Below are 22,283 nucleotides of genomic sequence, written 5' to 3'. Positions count from 1 at the left end.
ACTTAAGGCCTTTTTGTTTTTTTGGTCTCAGGTCGTTACATAACTCTGGGACAAACATAGTAGTTAGAGAAAATATTGAATTATACTAAAAACAAAAAAAAACCCATGGACTGTGACATTTTATGACTGAGATGAAGTTGGGGAAAGAGGATCATTCTATTAGTATGTAGGTGCAGGACAAGTTACACTTTTAATATTAGAGTAGATTCATGAGAGCTGTTGCTCATGGAGTTTTGAAATGTCTTCATAGTATAACATTGAGAAGATACAGAGCATGTTTCTATGTTATTTAGATTTAATCATATGTTAGATGATTCTATATTAATTTATTTAAGAACAATTATATGTTAATGTCTTTTTTGACTGTATTATTATTATTGTGTTATTTTCTTTAGGTTTATTATATTTTGATTGTGTGTATGGATATGATTTTATAAAAGTAATTAGAGGTATATATTTATATCCAATATTCATAGCTATTATGCAGCAGCTTTCCTAAAGCCCAGTTAGATTAATTCAAAGTGTAGATGGCATCACTAAGCTGCTTTGTCTAATAACTTGATTGGCATCAAAAGTATGATGGAAAAACTCATTAATATTTCTTCAACCAATAAAAAATGGTATTGGAATGGAAATGTGGGCTTTTATGATGTTTTGTAGTGCATATTTTTCATATGTTCTTCTGAAGTTGTGCTAAGAGTTGCACACTGGTATATATCTTTTGACAAATTATATGAGGCACTATGGAGCAAAACACGTACAGGAACTTCTCACAAAATGCGGCAATTCACCTTTTTTTCACATCAGAAGTATTATTAAAGCCCTCACTTACAAGTGACTAATCTAAAGCACTTGTCTGCAGTGTTCTTGGAAAAAATGCTTGGTTTCCCTATTGCCTCATTGCAAGGGTTATCATTGCAAGTATCAAGTCTTTCTGGAAATTGCCTCCACAAATGATTGCTTAAATGAAAGGCTACCATTTCATAGTTGTCAATTAGATGGAGATGGATTGCACTAAGGAAAAAGCAAAGATCAAACGAGGCAAAACTGCTTCGCTCGAGGCAACACTTGGTTAATTGAAACAAGAACCTTTTCCCATGAGAAATAAAATGAATCTAATATTAGCTGTGGCCAAAAAATCTTAATGTTAATTTTATTGCCAGGGAACCTTTCTCTAACTTATTTTTATATACAAGAGGCCAATTCACATGGCCATTCTTGTTGCCGAATTTCTTCCATCTGATTGATTAAAACACATTAATCACATGATTAAATATATTAGGATGTACATTAAGAAAATGACACAAGCTGTGTAAAATCCTTGTCTGGACTAGAATTAATTTGGATTAGAAGCACTGATAGGGCTCCTTAGTCCTGTTTTAACATATCTCATTTTTGAGATGATATATTGTGTCACGGACTCACTGGAGAAAAGCCTAATGCTGGGAAAGATCGAGGGCAATAGAAGAAGGGGACGACAGAGAATGAGGTGGCTGGATGGAGTCACTGAAGCAGTAGGCGTGAGCTTAAATGGACTCCAGAAGATGGTAGAGGACAGAAAGGCCTGGAGGAATGTTGTCCATAGGGTCGCGATGGGTCGGACACGACTTCGCAGCTAACAACAACAAATTGTGTCACACCAGATTTTCATGGCACTCGATTGCCAAACCTGGCACTGCAGGACCTCAGGGCACCATACCAAACATACAGGGGTGACATGGGATATTTTATTTGTTTTGTGATGTCCATTTTTTTTTACATGCTATATTTGCAAAGCTGTCTTTTGGCCTTGGGGCTCAGAAAATTACTGAGACATCCAGGTGCTATGAAGCAAGAAAGTCTGGGAACCTCTGGTCTAGCCTAATACATTCCAAGACCCATGCTCAGACTCTGCTCAGCTCAAGCACTGGGCATGGGCTCTCATAAGTTATATTTAGGTACAGGGAAGTAGTGGTTCAAAACCTGTAGCAGGCCTTATATTAATGGAAAATTAGGAATTATATAGCTAAATGCTTGATTCTTTTTTATGAACTGTGTAAATATCCCTTGGAGATCTTCAAATCAACTTTCTGCTTCAGATTATAAAATACCTTGAATGCATCTCCCCCTCAATTTAATAAACATCTTGGGGGAAAATAACAATGTAAACAAATGTCACCTGAACTGAGCTTTTTTTTCTGAATACAATTTTTCACCATCGTGATTTGTCTGGTTCTATTTTTTTAATTTTCAGGAGTCTCTAAATGTTAGCCCCTTGAAGTAGTCCAGAGAAAAAGCATATGAATATTAGATCTATCTTTATGGTAAGGTTACAATAATAAGTATGAAAATATTCCTTCCCTCCTTTCCTTTTACTCCCTGTGAGCTGAGTTACCTTTTACATGATGCTTGTATAGTCTATACTATACGGGGGGAGGCTCAGCTAATCTCAATGTACACATGTTGTACTTTGACAATAAAGGTTTATTATAGTTCTTCCTCCTGTCTCCCAAGGTCATTTCTGAATACCATTGCTCTAAAAATTATAATATACATTTTCTGCATTAACTTCTGCTTACTGAATTATGTAGGGCAGAATATACACAGAATTGAGGTCTATCCTAAAGGTTTGTTTTAAAAGACAGATTGCAATCACAGGGTTCTCCTGGTCTGGGAAGGGGGCTACTCTCAATCTTTCATGCGTTCATGACCCTCAGACTGGACTACTCCAAAGTACTGTACATGGGGCTGCCCTTGAAGAGTATTTGGAAGCTTCAGCTGGTGCAGAAGGCAGTGGCGCAGGCAGTTAACGCCGTTGGATATTTGGTGCACATGACACCACTGTTCCTTTAGCTACCCTGGCTTCCAGTGTGATTCCTCACACAATTCAAGGTGCTGATAGTCCCCTTTAAAGTCTTTCATGGGCTTTGAGCTATATTACTTATGGGGCTATCCCTTCCTGGTTCTTTCTGCCTATCTGATCTGGCAGGAGCAGCATTTTCTGGATACAAGCAGTTAAGAGTATAAGTTGTTGAAGCCCAGAAGGAGACCCTTTGTATCTTGGCACCCTTCATTGAATCTTCCTTCCAGAACTCAGGTTAGCCTCAGCCATATTGACCTTCCTCAACGACTTGAAAATGTAGCTTTGTGCTCAAGCTTGGAGTGGCAGGGGTGAGATGAAGCCTGTCCTGGTTGTGTTAATGATTTTTTCATGATTCCTGGCTGCTGGGTATTTTTCTTTTTTTCTTTTCTTTACATTCTATGCCTTTTTATCTGTGTTATTGTAAACTGCACAGAGTTTCATGAGATGGGTGGCTGTATAAATTGATTAAATCAATAAATAAACTGATAGAGTTTGAATCTTTCTACCCCAGCTGATTCTATATATATGTAAAAAAAATTTGGCTTGCTAACAAAGAATAAAGGGAGACCGATATGATCATTTCAAACTTATTTGTTCTCATCAGTCAGCCATACCCTTCTGAGATTCGAACCTGGGCCGACTGCATCTTAAGCAGTTGTTTTAACCCCTAGGCCACAGGCTCTCTCTCTCTCTCTCTTTGTTAGCTGAGAAGCAAGGGAGATATGTGTTAAATGTTTGTTAAGCATTCAGAATACATTTGCTTGGTCCCAGACACAGGACAAATCTTATTTCCTGTTTTAGCCTAGCCCAAGGCCATCTACAGGCAGTAGCCACAGCAGTGGCAGCTCATATTTGTGTAAATTTTTTTCCCGCTCCCTTTATTCTTTGTTAGCAAGCCAAAAATTTTTTTACACAAATATGAGCTGCTACTGCTGTGACTACTGCCTGTAGATGGCCTTGGGCTAGGCTGAAACAGGAAATAAGATTTGTCCCGTTTCTGGGACCAAGCAAGTGTATTCTGAATGCTTAACAAACATTTCACTGAATATTTTATGATGAAGAATAACTTTGCACAGTGGCTCTCCCTTCATAAGTAGTCCACTGAATTTAAATTGCATTGTAATATACCAATTTCAACATGAATTTAAAATAAAATGAGTAGAATCACTTGGATATTATCACTTGGGGATATTATTATTCCCTTTGGATACCAAAACACCTGGGTATAAGAGATGTGTGTGTAAGCCTTGGCTATTTTACATGTTTATACTGTGCTACTTTTGATCCAAAGATTTGATTTTTTTTCAACAGACATTCTGAATAGTTTCTCTGTTGAAAGAAAAAAAAACAAATGTAAAATGGCCTAGCTGGGGGACTGCTGGAGTAGATTCTCAAGAGTGTAGTGAAAGCATAGCAGAAATGCTTCCACATCACCGATTACTTTTATTGATAGCCTTTTTTTCCTCTTTTTTTTTTATTATAACGCTGGTTACTTTTCTTTTTTTTTTAACTGCTAGGAGATGTTTGGACATCAGTGTCTGCTGCATAAAGATTTAAAGATAAGTACAGTAGATGGATCTGTTGCCTTAGGGACAAATGTTTTTTAATCAATGTTCCAGTTTATCATTACATCCTAAGCTTCGCTCTCTTGAGAGCTCTGTGTACAGTGCTAAATTTGATCATTTTTTAAAAAATGTATTCACTCTCTGTAATACTAGGATGTTTTTTAACTATAGAGTTTCACCACGTTATCAGAACAGGACTTTCAATCTTTCTCTTGCGGAAGAGAACCTTGATGTATAAAGCATAGTAGACAAATTAGTTCAGGAAAAGAGCCTTTTCTGCCACGAATCCTAGCCTGAGGTGAGATGTGTCCCTATCCTTTTGGCTTTCTGAATGGGTCTGAAGACCTGACTCTGTCAATTGGCCGGAGGTCCTGATAGGGGCATTTCACTTGGGGGGCGGTATTGGACTAAGATAAGACCTCACTTCTTTCCTGTGTGCATCTGACTCCTTTTCTTGCCACCTTTGTTTATTTTAAAATCAGTTTTAGTGTTATTATTTATTGTTTTAATGTTTTACGTTGTTGCTTTTACTGATTGTAAGCTGCCTTAAGTGGCTTTTGGGCAATATGGGCAGCATGTAAGTTTAATAAATAAATAAATTAGGGATATAATATAGCCTCCTGCGTTATAAGGATATGGCCCCCTTTTGGCTGCACTAGAGATGTCTAAAATGCTATATTTTATGTTTGCATTTTGCTGTAGTGACTGCAGTATTCCAGAATCTCCTGGTATTATGCTTACTGGCACTGGCTTGCCAGAATGGCACTTAAAAGACATTGTATAGTAACATAGGCTCAGTAAATATCATTGAAGTGATCAGGAAGAGTTGGTGAAAGATATTTCCTTTCTTAAAAAGTAATGTATATATACAAAACAACTGGGCTTAAGTAAAATCCTTGGATTTCTAAATTTTCCTCCATCCTGCTTCAAAGATCCTAAAAGCAAATTTGCAAATATGGAGGTTCTCCTGGACTCAAGGCTTTTGCATGAAGAGCATGTGGAGGCCATAGTCAGGAGGGCTTTTGCACAGTTTTCAGCTGGCAACCCAGCTGAGGCCTTACCTGGAAGAGGTGCCACTGAAAATGATCACTCATGGACTCCTTTCTGGATTGCACTACTGTCCTTTGCTTCATATGGCATTGCACTTGAAATCAGAAATTTCAGCTGATCTAGAATGCCTACTCATAGTGTTGCCATATCATACTCAAATATCACTGGTTTCTAGACTTCAAATCAATAGTAGTGGACTTCTGAATGTAATTTAAGGTGCTGTACACTAAAAGTCTAGATAGTTTGAAGCTGATGTTTCCCAATAATTTTTACATGTCCTACCTAGATCTTTAGGGTTCTCACCAACCAGAAGGTCTAATGCAGGGGTAGGCAACCTCGGCTCTTTTATGACTCATGGATTTCAACTCCCAGAATTCTTCAGCCAGCATAGCTGACTCAGGAATTCTGGGAGTTGAGGTCCATGAGTCATAAAAGAGCCGAGATTGCTACAAGCATTGTTTGTAGCTGCTCCTCCTTTCTGGAGGAGCTTGGCCTCTGAAGCCTGAATGGCCTCCACTCTCATGGTCTCCCAGAAGCAGCAAAACATGACTGTTCTAGAAGGCATTTGGAGATTGATATTTTGTTGTTAGCTGCAAAGTCGTGTCCAACCCATCGCGACCCTATGGACAACGTTCCTCCAGGCCTTCCTGTCCTCTACCATCTTCTGGAGTCCATTTAAGCTCATGCCTACTGCTTCAGTGACTCCATCCAGCCACCTCATTCTCTCTCGTCCCCTTCTTCTATTGCCCTCAATCTTTCCCAGCATTAGGCTCTTCTCCAGTGAGTCCTTCCTTCTCATTAGGTGGCCAAAGTATTTGAGTTTCAACTTTAGGATCTGGCCTTCTAAAGAGCAGTCAGGGTTGTTCTCCTCTAGGACTGACTGGTTTGATCGCCTTGCAGTCCAAGGGAGTCGCAGGAGTCTTCTCCAGCACCATAGTTCAAAGGCCTCAATTCTTTGGCGCTCAGCCTTTCTTATGGTCCAACTTTCACTTCCATACATTGCAACTGGGAAGACCATAGCCTTGACTATACGCACTTTTGTTGACAGGGTGATGTCTCTGCTTTTTAGTGTGCTGTCTAGATTTGCCATGGCTTTCCTCCCAAGGAGCAAGCGTCTTTTAATTTCTTGGCTACAGTCCCCATCTGCAGTGATCTTGGAGCCCAGGAAAATAAAATCTGATATTAAGTAATGCCATTTTTTTATTTTTATCATGTTTAGCTTTATATTTTTAGTCACCATTTTATTTTTTTCCTAATTTGTGTTCTGTTTTTAATGCATATGCTCTGGAAACTGCTTAGGATCCAGCAGGTTTCAGGTGGTCTGATAAATTTCATAAAGAAATAAATAAGTTCTTTTGGTTTGTGGAGTGGACCTTTCAGAATAATAGGAATTCAGATTCCCTGGAAAAACACTAGTAAGATCTGAGTCATTTTGGAAACATGTCTGATCTAACAAGAACCTGTATTTCTAATCTAGATTATATTTTTTTCATTATCTTTATGATGCATGACAATGGTAAACACTTTAGATACACCATATGACACAACTCCACATAAATGACTTATCACAAATTAAGTACTATTACAGAAGAAAAATTACCTGCACTGAAAGAATGGAACATTCAACAAGACATTTTCTCTGCTTTTTATGCTTAAAATTGTATACTTTAAGAAATCGTGGCATGCTACATAAAAGTTATTCAGATGCTGTGTTTGGAATAATTGAAGACTGGCTAAGTTCTTTTGCAGAGATAACATTTATAATGCACATGAAAAGAATTCACTGCAAAGCAAGACAAAGACATCTTAAGCAGCTTCTCGACCCTGCACAGCACTTCTCTCTCTCTCTTTTTCCAAGCATCATTTAGTTGCCCTTATATTTGGAAGCATTTTACAATAATTAACACAGTACACAGATGATAGCTTCAATTCAAAGACTGTAACGAGTGGAAAATTTCAACTGAGGTTATTTTGAAATCTCCATCATTTTCTTCACACCTTGGCCCAGTTGAAGTCTGAATGCCTGCGTTTCAAACATTTCAAAGCAAACAGAGCCTTTTTTTTAAAAAAAAAAAAGCAAAGCAAAGCAAAACAAAGAAAACAAAAACATTATTTTGCTTGATGCTTCAGTGCCTGGTCATCCAGTCAGAGGCTCAGAAATCCATATGGAAAAATACAGCTCAGTGCTACTATACTGGATCTTATGTTAGGAATGTTCACATGTGCAGCCTTGGGGATCTTTTCTTCCTTGGTCAATTTCTTAAAATAGGGTTCTTCATCAGTGGCTGAAAAGAGGAGGACTGTACTGAAGTATGATTTTTCCATTACTGTAACTTTTTTTTCTCAAAGGAAACATTTTTATAAATCCCATGCAAAGAAGAACTATTACAATTAGCTTTACATTTAGAATGTCCCGATAGAATATTAGTCCTTTTTATCCAAGAATGATAATCCTTAACAGGTAATTGGTCAGAAGGAAGTGTATGTGTCACCATACTAAATTAGACAACTATATTTCATACAAACAATATAACAGTACAATATGAAACAATTTGTGTTGTTTAAAATAAATGTAATCTGGAATGTTTGGTGGAGAAAAATCCAAACTTTGTCCAATGTAATATATAAAAAGAACAGTGCATTAAAATTATTAAGTTAATCAGATTAAGATTATTCTTTGACAATCTCCCTCAACACTCTTCAGATTAAAGGGTACTACTGACGTGAAGAAAAGAAAGATGTTAGCTATTTTTCTCAATTAAAAGGAACCATTTGAATGTTTATAGTTTTATACGATAATAATGCAAATTGAATTAAGAAAATGAATACATGTCGCTTATTTCATTAAAATTCTTTCAGAGATTTATTTACTGAATAATACTGAGTAATAACAACAACAGCAGCAGTAATAACTATGATCAACCAAAGTTGCACTCTTTTCACAGTTCAGTTGGCTATAAAGGAATTAAGCACAGTTTGTTTTATGCATCGAAATTAACTGCACTGAAAATACTTTTTCCCCCCAAGAAAACATTGTGGAAGGAACAGTGCTTATGTAGGAAGGACATTAGAAAGTTGCAGATAGGGAAAGTGATTGGAGACTGTTAGAGAGAGTAAAGGTAGAGTAGGATTGATAGGATAAATGAAGTTGTGGACCAGATATTGGTGGAAGGAGGATGGAGAGCAGAGTGCTTGTGAATGGAGAAGTGGTACTAGTACCTATATCATAATAGATTCATAATGGATCCTTTATTTTGCCATGAGCCACTGCTGCTTTGTGAGAGTATGGATTTAATGGCCTGGTAACACAGAGAGATTGGTGGAGTTCAGGCTGTTATGCCTCCATGAATCAGTGTAGACAATAGGAGCCAGTTTGGACTTCTTGGGCTGAAATTATTTACTGAGTCCAATGACTGCTAAGGTAGGCTGTATCTATTGGAGTAATTGCTATATGGTGGCCAGAGTTCTCAAAATAATTAAACATCTGAAAAATGCTATTTCTCTGTATGGGAAAAGGTAGCATATATTAAAGAACTGGTTCTGGTAATTTGATATGGAGTGCTTCAGCATCTTCTAGCCATTTAGAAGGCAGTGAAAAAATTAGGAGGACAAAAAAAAGTGGGGAAGCAGAAAAAAAAGATGCATTAGACTTGTGACTGGGACTATTTCTCTGTATGGGAAAAGGTAGCATATATTAAAGAACTGGTTCTGGTAATTTGATATGGAGTGTCTCAGCATCTTCTAGCCATTTAGAAGGCAGTGAAAAAATTAGGAGGACAAAAACAAGTGTGGAAGCAGAAAAAAAAAGATGCATTAGACTTGTGACTGGGAGGTGGAAGGACAAGCCTCTGAGTGAACAAAAAGGGTTTCTGGAGTTAGAATCTAGGACAGGGGTAGGCAACCTTGGCTCTTTTATGACTCGTGGACTTCAACTCCCAGAATTCCTGAGCCAGCCATGCTGAGGGGAAAGGGAGAGGTTTCTAAGCTGAGCCATGCTGGCTCAGGAATTCTGGGAGTTGAAGTCCACGAGTCATAAAAGAGCCAAGGTTGCCTACCCCTGATCTAGGAGACAATACTTACTAAATGACTTCAGAGCCTTTTCAAGAGCTAAAGTTTTGGTGTGTAGGAAGTGGGCAGCTGAGTGCAATTAGAGTTGGATTGGAGATGCAAGTTACTGATAGTTGACCAGTAGTTTTGATGAATGACTCTTGTTTTTTGTCAAGTATATTCCCTGAATGGGTCCGGATAATTTGGAAGAGATGATCTGTAATATTGGAAGAGAAGTTAGATAGAAATAGAAGTGGAAAGGATAGTAAGGGATGGCCATCATTGGCACATTCAGGGGTAGGGAGTATTGGAGTAAAAGAGAATGAAGGAGAAGTGATAGAAATTAAGGTACTGATAAGTAGAGAGGAACATGATGGGGTAAATAGGTGGGTCTCTCCTAGGAAAAAGGAGTGAGCAAATGAGATCCATCCTTATTTCTGTCGCCTCTCCCATAGCTCAGACTAGGAAACAGTTTATGAAGAAGCTTAGGTTCCAACTGCTGCTGTTGTTTGATACTTATAATACATCTCTTCTCATAATTGGTATTAGTGTGGATGACAGTGAATACCAGGCTTGTATTACTGAGAACTAATAGGGGATGTTCAACTTGTTAAGGCTCTTAATCTAGGACTCTGTTTGAAGAGCAAGTGGGCAGTTCTGGCTAAGAGGAATTTTGCACAATTTCATCTTGTGTGCTAGCTATGAACTTTCCTAGATCGGGAGGTATGTTTATCATCACTTATACCTTTACCACCTTCTCTTTGTTTACTGCCATGAACTTTGAAGAGAACCTGGGAATTTCAGCTGGCCCAGAATACAGTTTTGGATTATCCCAGGTGTCAGGTGGTTTGCCCATGTCTGTTTTGAAAGCAGTACTAGTTACTAGTTTATTTCTCAGGGTAATTCAAGATGCTGGTAGTCAACCTTAAAGCTGTTCATGGTTCAGCATATGGATATCTCTGTGACTACCTTCTTCCAATAGTTTCTGCCCATCCCTCGAGTCCTGGAAGAAAAAGGTCTTCTTGGGGACTGATCTTTAAGAAATGCTATCTTCAGGGATCCTAAGGTTAGGTGTTTTCAATCACCATTCCCTTTCTATTAAACAGCATTCTCCCTCATATAGATGGGCGCTGAATAACAATTTGTAAATGTTGAAGATCTGGTAGTCCAGGAACTTTTTAGGTTGTATTTATCTTTCCTAAACAATAAACACATGTATAAATTACAACTGTTCATTGCCATCTGGGTAATTTATACTATGCTATTGTTGTGTTCTTAATTTTTAATCTTATTAATATTTTGAGCCGTGAAGTCTGCTCAGTGTAAGACATTATTGGAAAGACATGTCAACCTATAAAATAAATGAACAAAATAAAGAAAGGCTAAAATGTGGCTAAGTTGTAGTTGTTGAATTTTGTTTAGTAATCTATTTACAATAGAATATAGTAGAAATTGTGAGAAAATATGTTTTTCAATGTTATACCCATTTTAAAAACTCTAAAATGACATAACTAACCAAATATTTGATTGGTTATTTGTTACAAGGTATTTGTTACAGAAATCAGGAAGTGTGCATTTTGTGAATTTATTTTTTACAAGGCATAGAAGTTTCCCTTAAAAATGACAATGTCAACAATAAGAACATCATGGCAAAAATGAATGAGGGTACAGTTATATAAAATAAAGTTTTCCCTCTTTTTTCAAAACTTTCAATTCTTGTTTATAGTATATTGCATTTTAGAGAGATTAACTGGAAGACTGTATATGATGTTTTAAAAAGTAATGTTCAAAGCAGTCTAATTATGTGAAAATGTTCTATATTCATTTGAAATAGTTAGAATCCTAAAGATTACTTCCTGAATTCAACCAAAGCCAGCATTTAGTGGATAATGAGGTAAATATTTGGCTTCCCTCAAAGAGTAGAAAAATAAACTTACCATAATTGTAGTTACAATTACTGTTCTGTTCTCAAGGGCAGCTGTGTCATTGCCCATTGTAGGCTCATGTTGAATCAAGACTAATTTATCCATGTCATTCCAGTATCCAATCTGTAATAAACAAATGAAAAAGCTAACTTTCTATTCACTGTTGATGAGGCCAACCACGATAATTTGTTCAAATGCAGTTTAAACATTGGCACCGACACAATCCACTCTGCCACCACTACACTGTGGTCACTAGTTGCCAAATACTTTATCTCCTGGTTGTCTTTTGGCCCAACTATACTTTGATGAGTTATTCTTTTGCAAGGTACAAAGAAGCAGATTCTATCCTGACTATTAAAACATCCTTTCAAGAGTAATTTTAAATTGGTCTCTGCTATGACTCCATGACTGAAATCTATGATTCCATGTATATATTACATCATGCAAAATCATGCAAAATCATAGTTATAGCAAATAAAAGTTTATTTCAGATTCCCATTTATATATGAATGATCTATCTATCTATCCATCCATCCATCCATCCATCCATCCATCCATGTATAAATTAACTCTGATATAAAACTTTAATTTGCTGTCACTATGGGAACTAAGCTGTATAATATGCTGTTTAATTCATATGGAGAGTCACTGCCTGCATTGTTTTGCTTATGGTTTCAGGGGATAAACATAATTGACTTCTGATACAGTATCATTTTACATGATGGCTCCAATATCTACCTGGGTTTTTCGCATTTGTTTCCTGTCTATAATGATCCATTACTGGTGCCTCTCCTCTCTTCATTGACAAACAAACACAGAGTTTTTCTCTTTTTCTTGTGCACTTTTATTTCCTTGAAAATCTTCAAAATGTCATTAATCTGAGAGCTTCATTCCCTCTGAAGTGCTCAGAGATGCAAGCTTTTCCTCACAATAGGAAATAAATAAATAAATAAATACAAGGCCATTCTAAATTCTTTATTTAACAAGTGATAATTTCTCCAGTAACCATGAAAAGAACTAGGATTCCATAGAAGTGTTTATCAGATATTTCTTCCTTCTTTTCCTTTATTTCTCTAAGTGTTCATGTCTTTATTATTATATTCTTGGGAGTAAAAAAAGGCTGATGTGATTCTCAAAATCATATATTGCAAATCATATTTCTTTGTGTTTTCTTAATCTGTATGCTACAGAGCTCATATGTTCTATAAATGGCTCAGGTTATCATTAATCCTCATCTCTATCTTTTTTGTCTCATTCTTTTTCTCCCATTTTTCTCCCATTATTTGAACATTTTAGAATTTACAGCTTCATTCAAGATCAAGACTTGCAGATACTTCATTTTATAATGGAGACATGTAACACCCTACTTCCCATCACATACAGATAGTTCTCTACTTACAACCACAATTCAGCCCAAAATTTATGTTACTAAGCGAGTTGTTTAGTGAGTTTTGCCCTATTTTATGACCTTTCTTGTCATAGTTGCTAAGTGAATCACTGCAGTTGTTCAGTTAGTAACACATCTGTTAGGTGAATCTGGCTTCTTCATTGACCTTGTTTGTCACAAGGTCACAGAAGAGGATCACATGACCCCGGGACAGTCATAATAGTCATAAAAACAGTTCAGGACTACCTGTAGTAGCCAGAAATCCCAAAATGCAATTTTGTACTTCTTATCTGATATGTTGAAGCTAAGAGTAGGAGGTAATTTTGCAAAGGAAAGTCTTTTTCATCGGAGAAGGGTGGGGTGGTTGCTGGGCTGGCAGAAGGGAAGTCATAAAAAAGCAAGTTTGGGGAAGAAGAAAGAACTCTGATGGAAGAAGATAATGGTTGGCAACATAAGTTAGACCTAAATAGCATAAGATGGTGAAGTTGGTTGGTTTTAGTTATAGGCAATATGGTTTGGTGGCCTGAGCTGGGCAGAATAGTGTTGTACTGCTGAAGTGTTGCAAGCTTGAGCAGAAGCCTAGGCTTTCAGAAGAGGAGCAGGTCACCATCCAAATAAGAGTGTTGAAGATTGGTGATTAGCCAGCTACTGAGAGCAGAGGTTCTGAAGATGAAACAGAAGACACTAAGTGAAAATGAAAGACTAAGAGTAAAAAAACAAAAACAGAGCCAGTCTGTAAGAGAAAGAGAAAAATACTGTCCAGTCTACTTTGCCATTTTTTTATCACTAAATAGGGGCAGTCTTGGGGAATAGAAGACTGCTATTTGATATAGATATAGAAACCTCTATCAAACCAACATTATAGTATGCAGACGTATACCATTAGAAAATATTTAAGCTGTGCAGCACAGGGGAAAAGTTCCTTTTACATTACATTTTTACCAATGAAGGAGAATGTTTACAGCTCAGGGTTGAAATGAAGAGTCCTTGGTGCTCTCTGAGTTCGCTTGTTTCCTTCCAAATGTGACTAGCGCTGATGATGTTACCTAGTTAGAGTAATGAAATGTTTGCAAGAAAACAAGCAAGCTCAGAGAGCACCAAGGACCCTTCACAATACATTTTAAATCTCAAGCCATGGCTTCGCTCCTCCCTGGATAATTATCAGTTAAAATAGAGAGGTGGGGGAGCCCAGCATGCTGTAAATACAACTTTTAACAGTAAACAGCCTTGCTAACTTGCCACAAAATGTGGTTGGGGGGAAAAAGGAGATACTACTTGTTCTCAAGAGATGTTTGGCACAATGTCTTTCATCAAATTCAAGGACTCATTAGGGAAAGGTGTACATGAGAGTATTAACAAAACCCAAGCCAGAAATATAATAACAGCCCTTGATACACAGATCTGTGAAAAGTTCTTTTAAAAAGCTGAGATGGATTCAGATCAAACCATGCATTTTTAGTATAGATTTGCTTTGTAATACTTAAGGCACTGGGATTCTAGTTATTATATAATCTTCATTTAAAAATATTGTCTGTTTTTAATTATAAAACTGAATGGATATATTTTAGTTTAAGGAACTGGCTGTAGTTGATAATATTTTCTTTTGGGCTTCCGGTTTGTGCATGCGGTGCTTGCGGACATGCAGGAAGAGCTCTCTCCCTGCCGTCCAATCTTTCTTTCTTGGAGGACCCTGAAGGGGTGAAAACCACGAGGAGGCCCTCCTTGTGATTGCGGAAGGGCAGCAGCCCTCTGCTTGAATCTGGAGCAGCTCCATTGGCCCGAAGAAGAGATCGGCCATTAAGATGGCCGATCATTAAGCCGTTACCTGCCGAAAGCCCAAAGCACCATTCTAGCACAATGAAGCAATCTGCAGGACCTGGGTGAGACCTTACCTTTCTTATTCCCCTAACTACCTTCCTGTGGGACTTTTCCGAAAATTTCCTCCCCCTATTTTGAGAGACCGGTGACTGCATACTTGGGGAATAAATTTTAAAGCCTTAAAGAAATCAAATGGCTAAGCAAATAAATTAAGCAATCTTATTTGTACTTATTAAAAAGCTTCTATTTTTGTGGGGACCTACCACCCTATTTCCTGCTTAAGCTATGAATTAAGGGGGGAAAAATGGACTAATTGAACAAAAGCTTTCTATTAATCTGGAAAAAGACTTTACATCTTATTCTATATGCTATTGATGACATCTTGTGACAAAACTTGGTATAGCAAGTAAACCTTTTTTTATTGTGAGAACTGACTGAATAACAGAGCTGTCCTTGACCTTATCTTCAGAGATAAGAATTGGGAATACCTGGCACTGAAAACAATCTTTAGGAATACTCAGGGCTTTTTTCCTCATAGTACGCTCAGAACGGAGTTCCAGCACCTTTTTTGGATGGAACCTTGTAGGGTAGACAAGGCGGGTTATATGACATGTGTGAGTTCCCGGCACTTTTTTCTTTTACAAAAAAAGCACTGGGAATACTGGAGGTGGACAATCATTGACTCTTATTAAAATAGCCTCCATGAAAGACTCATCTGTAAACATCAACGAAATGGAAGAATATATCCCACCACTTAACTACAAACTGATACTTGACACAATCTTGGCAATGACTGAGTAAATCAAAGCCAAACTGCAAGATAAATCTGACAGCTTAAAGCTACCAAATCAAACTTTGACCTTAAATGATAAATTGATAATTCAAAAACAAACAGAAGAAGTGGAAACTAACACTAAAATAGGAGACTTTAAAGAACAACAAATACAATTTAAAGAGAACTTTGAAGCCCAAACCTCGACCTTTACTATAAAACCTAAAACTCAAAAAACAATAGTACCCAAAGAAAGCAACATTAAGAGGGAAGATATTAAAGGCCTTCAAATACAGTATATTGAGAACCCAGCCAATCAAATGATAACCATAACATCAGTTAATACTTTTAACCTAAGCCAGATGGAATCGGAAGAAGAAAAAGACCAGACTGAACTAATGACAATTATATTAAACTAAACATCTAAAATTGAGCTATTAAAGCAACACTTCAATGATTACAAAGGGGACACTTTCTTTGCAAAACTGATATTTGGATGGTCTCCCTGGATTCAAACAATGTATGTAGGAAGAAAGGGAGACCCATCTGAGAATCTAAAGGCACCAATATGGAAGACTGATTGGCACAAAAAGAAGGCGAGAGTTAGATTTAAAAAATTAGACTTGTTTCTTTCTTGGGATTTGTAAGAATAGAGCTTAACAAATTTCTTTTAATGGGCTAAGGCAGACATGTCAAACACAAGGCCCGGGGGCCAGATCCGGCACGCAAAGTGGTTTCATGCGGCCCGTGAAGCCATTCCGGAAACAGTGAGGGAACGGCCCCCACTGCCTTGGCCCTGGCCCAGAGACCCTCCTTCTGCCAGAGACCCTCAGATCTGTCCCACTCCTGCCCATGCCCCCATAGGCACCCTTGATGTGAACAATGTAGAGTTGGCCATGCCCGCCCAGTAGGCCGTAGGCACTCTAGCCATGCCCACCCAGTAGGCCATGCCCACCCAGGCCATACCCACCTGGCACCCTGAGGGCAACTGCAATGCTGATGCGGCCCTCAATGAAATTGAGTTTGACACCCCTGGGCTAAGGAGAATCCTTAAAAAATATAAACTGATTTTATATTTAGGTTTTAGATTGTTAAGGGAAAACAAAATTAAGCTATTAGAACATAACTCTGAACTATATTATAGAATCTGGAATGATATAATAAAAGACATTATTTTAATATTTATTTATTTATTTATTATTAATTTAATTTCTATACCGCCCTTCTCCCGAAGGACTCAGGGCGGTGTACAGGGCAATAAAAATACAATAAAAATACAATATACAAAAGTTAAAAATAAGATTAAATAGAACTAGCCCATTACAATAAATAATTAAAAATTACTAATCAAGGTTGACTCATCCTTCCATCCTTCCGAGGTAGGTAAAATGAGGACCCAGATTGTTGGGGGCAATAAGCTGACTTTGTAATAATGCCGCTTGGGGTGTGTGTGAAAGCGCTAACAAGCAGGCATATACATAGAATGAAGGCTACTGCTAAGTTTGTAAGCCTCCCTGAGTCTTCGGAGAAGGGCGGGATATAAATGTAATAAAAAATAAATAAATAAATAAAATAATTAAAATACCCCAAACCCATTAGACCAGGTCGGCTTGTTCAAATAGGTAAGTTTTCAGATCACGGCGGAAAGAGCGATGGTCAGGAGCCATCCAGAACTCAACCGGTAATTGATTCCAAAGGGCTGGCGCGCCCACAGAGAATGCTCTCCCCCTGGGGGCCGCCAGCCGGCACTCTCTGACCGGCGGCACCCTGAGGAGGCCCTCTCTGTGGGAGCGCACAGGACGAAGGGAAGTTGACACCGGCAGCAGGTGCTCCCATAAGTATTCCGGACCCATGCCATTTAGGGCTTTATAGGTAATCACTAGCACCTTGACTCTCACCCGGATAATTAATGAACTATTAAGATGACATATAGAATATATTTGCTGTATGATATAGATATAAATTGACTTTATATTTAACTTTTAGGTGTTTAAGGGAAAGGAAAGTTGGCTATTAGAATTGATTTATATTATATAATTTGTAAGGATATAACAAAAGATATTTTTCTAATAATTGGTGAATTATTAAGATGACAAATAGAATTTACTTGTAAAAATAAGAATGTATTGAAATGAATAATGTAAGCTCTGTAGACAGGATAATTACTTTTTATTAAAATAGGGAAATGTGGGTTACCCAAAAATTAAGTTTATATATATATATATATATATATATATATATATATATATATATATATATATGTATGTATGTATGTATGTATGTATGTATGTATGTATGTATGTATGTATGTATGTATGTATGTATGTATATGTATATGTATATGTATATGTATATGTATATGTATATGTATTTTGTTGTTGTTAGTTGCAAAGTCGTGTCCGACCCATCGCGACCCTATGGACAATGTTCCTCCAGGCCTTCCTGTCCTCTACCATCTTCTGGAGTCCATTTAAGCTCACACCTACTGCTTCAGTGACTCCATCCAGCCACCTCATTCTCTCTCGTCCCCTTCTTCTATTGCCCTCAATCTTTCCCAGCATTAGGCTCTTCTCCAGTGAGTCCTTCCTTCTCATTAGGTGGCCAAAGTATTTGAGTTTTAGCTTCAGGATCTGGCCTTCTAAAGAGCAGTCAGGGTTGATCTCTTCTAGGACTGACCGGTTTGATCGCCTTGCAGTCCAAGGGACTCGCAGGAGTCTTCTCCAGCACCATAGTTCAAAGGCTTCAATTCTTTGGCGCTCAGCCTTTCTTATGGTCCAGCTTTCACTGCCATACATTGCAACTGGGAAGACCATAGCCTTGACTATACGCACTTTTGTTGACAGGGTGATGTCTCTGCTTTTTAGTGTGCTGTCTAGATTTGCCATGGCTTTCCTCCCAAGGAGCAAGTGTCTTTTAATTTCTTGGCTACAGTCCCCATCTGCAGTGATCTTGGAGCCCAGGAAAATAAAATCTGTCACTACCTCCATTTCTTCCCCATCTATTTGCCAGGAATTGAGAGGGCCGGATGCCATGATCTTGGTTTTCTTAATGTTTAGTTTCAACCCAAGTTTTGCACTCTCCTTCTTCACTCGCAACAAGAGGCTCTTTAGTTCCTCTTCACTTTCTGCCATTAGAGTGGCATTTCCTTCTCCAGTGGATCACGTTTTGTCAGAACTCTCTGCTATGACCTTTCCGTCTTGGGTGGCCCTGCACGGCATAGCTCATAGCTTCATTGAATTACGCAAGCCCCTTCGCCACGACAAGGCAGTAATCCATGAAGGGGATGTATATGTATATGTATATATATATGTATATGTATATGTATATATGTATGTATATGTATATATGTATGTATATGTATATGTATATATGTATGTATATGTATATATATATATATATTTGTTTTCTGAGGTTTTCGCGGGTGCCTGTATGTGGATCCTTGGTTTTTCGGGTTTTTCCCCGCGTAGAACTAGAGGTGTAGGCGCAACGTTTCGACGGAATCCCATCCGTCATCATCAGGCTTTAGCTTCCTTCCTTCCTTCCTGTTTAGAAGGAAGCTAAAGCCTGATGATGACGGATGGGATTCCGTCGAAACGTTGCGCCTACACCTCTAGTTCTACGCGGGGAAAAACCCGAAAAACCAAGGATCCATATATATATACATATATATATATATATATATATATATATATATATATATATATATATATATATATATAAAACATTAAAACAGGATGTGGATATGTATAAGTGAAAATATACTGAAAATTCTTCTAATTGATTATGTCACAATTAGAAATGCATTAATTCGATTAATTTGATTATGTCATAACTAAGGGAATCAGAGAGGGAATCTTTGTTGATGCAACTTGAGCTATTTACAAATAATTTGTTATTTGCAATTGTTTACTTTTGTACCCAACCACCATATTGCTTCACAAATATCTGAATGTAAAATTAAAAAATAATAATAAAACTTGTACAAAGTGATAATGTTTTCTTCTGATTTTCACACAGGTAAAAAAATAAGCCCTCTTCTCCTATGCAATGTTCCAAAAGGGGGAAATAAAACAATCAAACATCACTTGGCGTATGAAAAATAGGATGATGTAAACTGGGCAGACAGATTAGGAATTTAATTGCAGAAATGAAAACATGAACCACTGTGAATGTTTTTTTAAAGATATTAAAAAGTTAGGTGATAAAAATGTGTGCGTTTTCTCCTGCCCTTAAATGTTCTGATGCATGAGAAGGAAAGGAATGTCCTAAATTGAAATTGCTGAAGGAACCATAAATCATAGTACATAAACCATTGGAAGCAAGGATATTTCTTGGCACTAAAATTAAAAGCCTATAACTTTTTTTTTCTGATGACCTATCCTTGTACAAGAACATTGATGTCAGAAATTAAGTATCAGGCTTTGGAGGACACAGATTCTAGATGGTTGATGTTTGACTTCAACTTTCACATCAGGCAACCATCAACAAAGTATATAACCAAATGAAAAGGGATTACTATATTTTAAGTCACAAGTATAGAACATATTTGAAAAATAAGAGGAAACTCAGTTTCTTGTGTTTCAGAAAACTGCAAATTGGTCTAGTGGTTGAGTCTCTAGCTAGAAGTTCTGAATTCTAGTCCTGTCTTAGGCATGAAAGCAGCTGGGGCCCAAACACTCTCTCTCCATCCAACCCACCTCACAGGGTTGTTGTGGGGAAAATAGGAGGAGGGAGATGTGTTGGATATGTTCACTGCCTTGAGCTTTTTTAAAGGTGAGATACAAATAAACAAAGTAATCTCCATGAGCACATTACGTCTGTCACCTCTTATTGGACTCTAATTACAAATGAAACGAGAGAGCAAATACTCTTAATATTCCAGATCTCTTGTTCTGAAACCTCTTATTAAAAAATAAAGAAAGAAAGAAAATCAGTTCATTGAAACATTTGAATTGTCCTAAAGTATTTATGTAATGAGAACAAGCTAACCATCTATTTTACTTCCAGGTTCCTTTATTTTTCTTTGTATTCCTAACTCAAACCTTGCTTTTTTTCACCCTTATTATGAAAACAGAAAGCCCAGCAACCAAAGAAGTTTGCTCTTATGACAGAAAAAGATGCCGTGCCTTGTCATATGAAATATTGCATGCTTATATTCTAATAACAGAGTATTATTAAAAAATGGTGGGTACTGCAAACATAATTCGATTTATTAGGTAAACTGAGTTTTAGTGACAATTTCTTTAGACATGCAGACACATATGGATGAAACAAATAATATACAATGAGAACATACCTTTCGAGGACCAGTGCTCTTCAGCTCAAATACATCCATCGAATAGTTGACTCTGCGGCCGTAGTGGTCAAATTGAACATTTCCAGTCAGTCCCTGTATTCGAACCTTCAAATTGAAAATCAAATTAAAATATGGATTAGTGATAAAGTGCTTATTCATTAGAAGATGTTGTATAGAAGTAAAACTTGTCTACAGGATTGTTGATTAAGGGACACGTTAATTGTTTACCAAGATTCATTTTTCTACCCCTAGATTCTCTCCAAAGTTTTAATAAAATGAAAGAAGAGCTTAGCAATCTCTGTGTACTTTTGGTGCTTAACATTTTTTCTTCAACAAATCTTTATAAGAGCATGTCCATCCCACCCCATCCCACTCTGGAGTCTGAGTTTAGACTGAATCCAAAGCAGCAGATGTAAATGCCAGGTCTGTATCATGTTTTCTGTCCTGGAAATGTTTAAGTGAAGGATAGTCAGTGCACAGTCCATGGATTATATGTAGCCAATTCAATTTTTAAAATCACCTTCATAATGTCTCAGGATGAAAATTCAATAGCAAATTTCTGACACCATTCCCTAGCAGTTTCTGTATGTAAATAAAGACTAAAGTGAAAAGTGCCAAATACCCAAATATTTGTTTTTTTTAACACAATGGGATCACCATCTCATTGTTCTGCTGCACTCAGTTGTCTACAACAGGAGTCCCCAACCTCCGGTCTGTGGACCAGTACCAGGCCGCGGCATGCCAGCGACCGGTCCACACAAACAAGCAAAGCCCCATTCGCAGGGATGCAAGCAGCACACAAAACCACACCCCCTCCGGTTCACGGAAAAACCTCTCTCCATGTAACCGGTCTCTGGTGCCCAAAAGGTTGGAGATCTCTGGTCTACAATATTTGACAATACAGTATTTGATTGCTACATCATACTGCCCAATGTTGTAAAACAGGAGGGACAAAAAACAACACAAAATTTTTTCTCAAGAAAATGAATTTTTTACAGTCTCTTCAGGTTTTTTTTTCTTTTTCTTGACCTAACCTATTCTAAGAAAGCCTAAAAAACCCTCAGTCTGGATTTGGAAATGTTTAAGTCTCTATATTCATCAGAATATGGAGATCTCTGTCAGTTGAAAAATTCCTCTGTTTTATTTAATTCTTAAATGATATACTAAAGCAGAAAAAATAGAGATTATTTAGAATTGTGAGTTATCACAAAAGTTAAACAGATCTTCAGGGTGGCAGAAATGCATTTGACATGCAGCACTGAAAACCATAAAATAATTATTCAATAAAAATATAAACCTGTCAATTTATTTTATCATTGTGATGTGAAATAATCTCATGTATGTTTTCTGCATTCATCTCTCTCAACAATAAATCATTTTTTACTCATAACTTTGGAAAAAAATCCCTGGTTTCCATTCAACATGGAATGGATTAATACTGTCCACTCCAACAAAATGTTATCCTATCTTTTTATTTAAATTTATATTCCCTACTTCCTTGAGAAGTTCAAGGAGATATACAAATCAGTCTCATTCAGATTTTCTCTCATGAGAACTCCTCAAATAGGTTTGGGCTGAGAA

At 37.3% G+C, this 22,283-nt stretch overlaps 1 protein-coding gene across 3 annotated transcripts in view; it reads right to left on the bottom strand.

Moving 5' to 3' along the window:
- Nucleotides 1-22,283, bottom strand: part of GRIA4 (glutamate ionotropic receptor AMPA type subunit 4) — a gene marked incomplete at both ends in the record, with an annotated part of 287,382 nt that overhangs the window by 56,008 nt on the left and 209,091 nt on the right. For 2 of the 3 annotated variants that reach the window (XM_081326677.1, XM_081326676.1), the window contains 2 exons: nt 11,442-11,552; nt 20,703-20,807. In XM_081326677.1, coding sequence (XP_081182803.1) covers nt 11,442-11,552; nt 20,703-20,807 — 216 coding nt within the window. Of the gene's footprint in view, nt 1-7,709; nt 7,743-11,441; nt 11,553-20,702; nt 20,808-22,283 lie in introns of those variants that run through there. The other variant, XM_081326678.1, reaches the window with a different exon arrangement.

This window comes from Vipera berus (genome assembly GCF_964194415.1).
Source record: "Vipera berus genome assembly, chromosome: 4".
Taxonomy (NCBI): Eukaryota; Metazoa; Chordata; class Lepidosauria; order Squamata; family Viperidae; genus Vipera; species Vipera berus.
The sequence above is the reverse complement of the archived record's forward strand: the minus strand, read 5'-3'. Positions and strand labels throughout refer to the sequence as shown.